Source organism: Myxocyprinus asiaticus, chromosome 1 (genome assembly GCF_019703515.2).
Source record: "Myxocyprinus asiaticus isolate MX2 ecotype Aquarium Trade chromosome 1, UBuf_Myxa_2, whole genome shotgun sequence".
NCBI lineage: Eukaryota > Metazoa > Chordata > Actinopteri > Cypriniformes > Catostomidae > Myxocyprinus > Myxocyprinus asiaticus.
In genome coordinates this window covers 16,129,774-16,132,009 of record NC_059344.1, presented here as the reverse complement: position 1 = coordinate 16,132,009, position 2,236 = coordinate 16,129,774, and the positions used below count along the sequence as shown (strand labels likewise).

The 2,236-nt window shown below is 44.0% G+C and overlaps 1 protein-coding gene across 1 annotated transcript; it reads left to right on the top strand.

The window, feature by feature from the left end:
- The first annotated feature begins 610 nt into the window (after window positions 1–610).
- Window positions 611–1,726, top strand: LOC127452886 (somatostatin receptor type 1-like). The gene has a single exon (XM_051718767.1). It carries the CDS (start codon window positions 611–613, stop codon window positions 1,724–1,726), a length of 1,116 nt encoding a protein of 371 aa, XP_051574727.1.
- Window positions 1,727–2,236: the final 510 nt, after the last annotated feature.

Genomic DNA, 2,236 nt, shown 5'->3' with positions numbered 1-2,236 from the left:
GCTACTTATCTAAAACTCCTCCAGTCATCTCTTCTTTGTGATGATGCTATGACGTGCTGTGGATCACACTGGGAGATTCATCTTCAGGCAAGAGCACATATAAAGTAATGGAGTAATACTTTAAATCACAGACTCAATTTCTTTTTAATGAGCTGGAATGCTTTCCGCCAGCCGAGAATAAGCCATGCCCTTCAACACCTGCACCCTCTCAAGCATGTGTTAATTTAGGAATTTAAGAGGCATGCTCGTACTTCAAATTCTGTAGATGCAATGATTTAGCCTTCGAATTCCAATTTGCAGTTGATTACTTCAGAGGTTCTGAGTTCTGAAGCTCTCATGAGGAGATGAGACTCATTTAAGGCTGTTGCATCAATAACAAGGACCTGCCTTATTGGTTTGGCTCAACTCATTCAAGGACACTTGAAGGTTGAAAATTTTACAGAAAAAAGCTTGGAGACAATGGGGGCTATTATTTGCGTTCGTCTGAGTATGTCTGACTTACTAACAACTTTAAATGGAAAGCTGAATTGACCAGTCATAAATAAAGAGGCCCAGTGTGGGAATATTTTGGGTATATATTTGGTAAAATATATTTCTGATCCCATACAAAATGGCAGAACTTCCTGGATATAATGGCAGTGAGGGCTTTCTGTTCTCAGCTGGTCTGTCCTTCAACTCTACTGGCGACTATGAGTATTATGAACCCGAGCCTGATGCCAGCAAGATCGTTATCCCATCCATTTATGCACTGGTCTGCTGTGTTGGTGTCACAGGAAATGCCATGGTCATCTATGTCATCCTAAGGTACGCCAAGATGAAAACCGCCACCAATATCTACATTCTCAATCTCGCCATTGCGGATGAACTCTTCATGTTGAGCGTCCCATTTCTGGCTACCTCTGCCGCAGTCCATCACTGGCCCTTTGGCTCACTGATGTGTCGCTTGGTACTCAGTGTGGATGGCATTAACATGTTCACAAGCATCTTCTGCCTAACTGTGCTGAGCGTGGACCGCTACATTGCTGTTGTGCACCCAATCAAGGCCGCTCGCTACCGTCGCCCAACTGTTGCCAAAGTGGTCAACGTATGTGTGTGGGGACTTTCGTTGCTTGTAATTCTGCCAATTATCATCTTTGCAGACACAGTCCCAGCACAGGATGGTGGCGTGGACTGTAACTTTTTATGGCCCAAGGCCTCATGGTCAGAGGCGTTTGTGGTCTATACCTTCCTACTGGGTTTTTTGCTTCCTGTGGCGGCCATCTGCCTGTGCTACTGCTTGATCGTGGTGCGCATGAGGGCAGTGGGACTAAAGGCAGGCTGGCTACAACGTAGACGCTCTGAGAAGAAGATCACACGCATGGTGTTGCTGGTGGTGGCTGTGTTTGTGCTCTGCTGGATGCCATTCTACATCGTTCAGCTGATCAGCGTATTCCACAAACCGCCGGACCCAATGGTGACTCAGCTGTTTGTCATTCTCAGCTACGCTAACAGCAGCGCCAACCCCATTCTCTACGGATTTGTGTCAGACAACTTCCGTCGGTCCTTCCAGCGTATCATCTGCTTCCGCTGGCTGGAGAATGGACTGGATGCTGAGCAGGTGGACTACTGTGCCGTGGCACTAAGGCGTCAGCCCACATGCGGCCCACGAGACTTCCCGAAGGAGTGCTTAGCCTCCGACATGGTGTTTCGAAATGGAACCTGCACATCCCGCACCACCACTCTATGAGAGGGCTATCAATGGGGGTGTCAAAGTTTAATTCCTTACTTACTGACACATGAAGTGCCGTTGACTGTACCAATTGACAAATGATGATTAAGAGCTGACTGAGAGCTCATAATATTATTTTTAAAAATAAACACAAAGGGAGGTTATTTTGATGCCATTGGCTGATCTTAACTTGAGACCTTAGAATTACAGGGTCTAATTACTACTTATTGTTGCTTTTGTCTATATTTGCTGGTCTATAATAATTTCCACAATTAGTGTGTCCTGTTTAGTGCACATGAGAGAACAGAAGCAGTCCTACAAAATAAGAATTCATACATTGCTCATATGTTTCTTACGTCTTGGATATTCAGATCAACCATACTCTGGAAAAAAAAAAAATGCAGTGAAAAAATAAATGTGCTTTATGTGATAACATCAAAATTAACTCATTTTATTCAAGTCAAAATATTATTTAACATAACTGAATCAACCTGTATTCATTAGGTTAAACCAACAACACTAATTATT

Bases quoted from the DNA above. Each gene is read 5' to 3' on its own strand.
- LOC127452886 (XM_051718767.1), top strand. From the start codon at position 611: ATGGCAGAACTTCCTGGATATAATGGCAGTGAGGGCTTTCTGTTCTCA.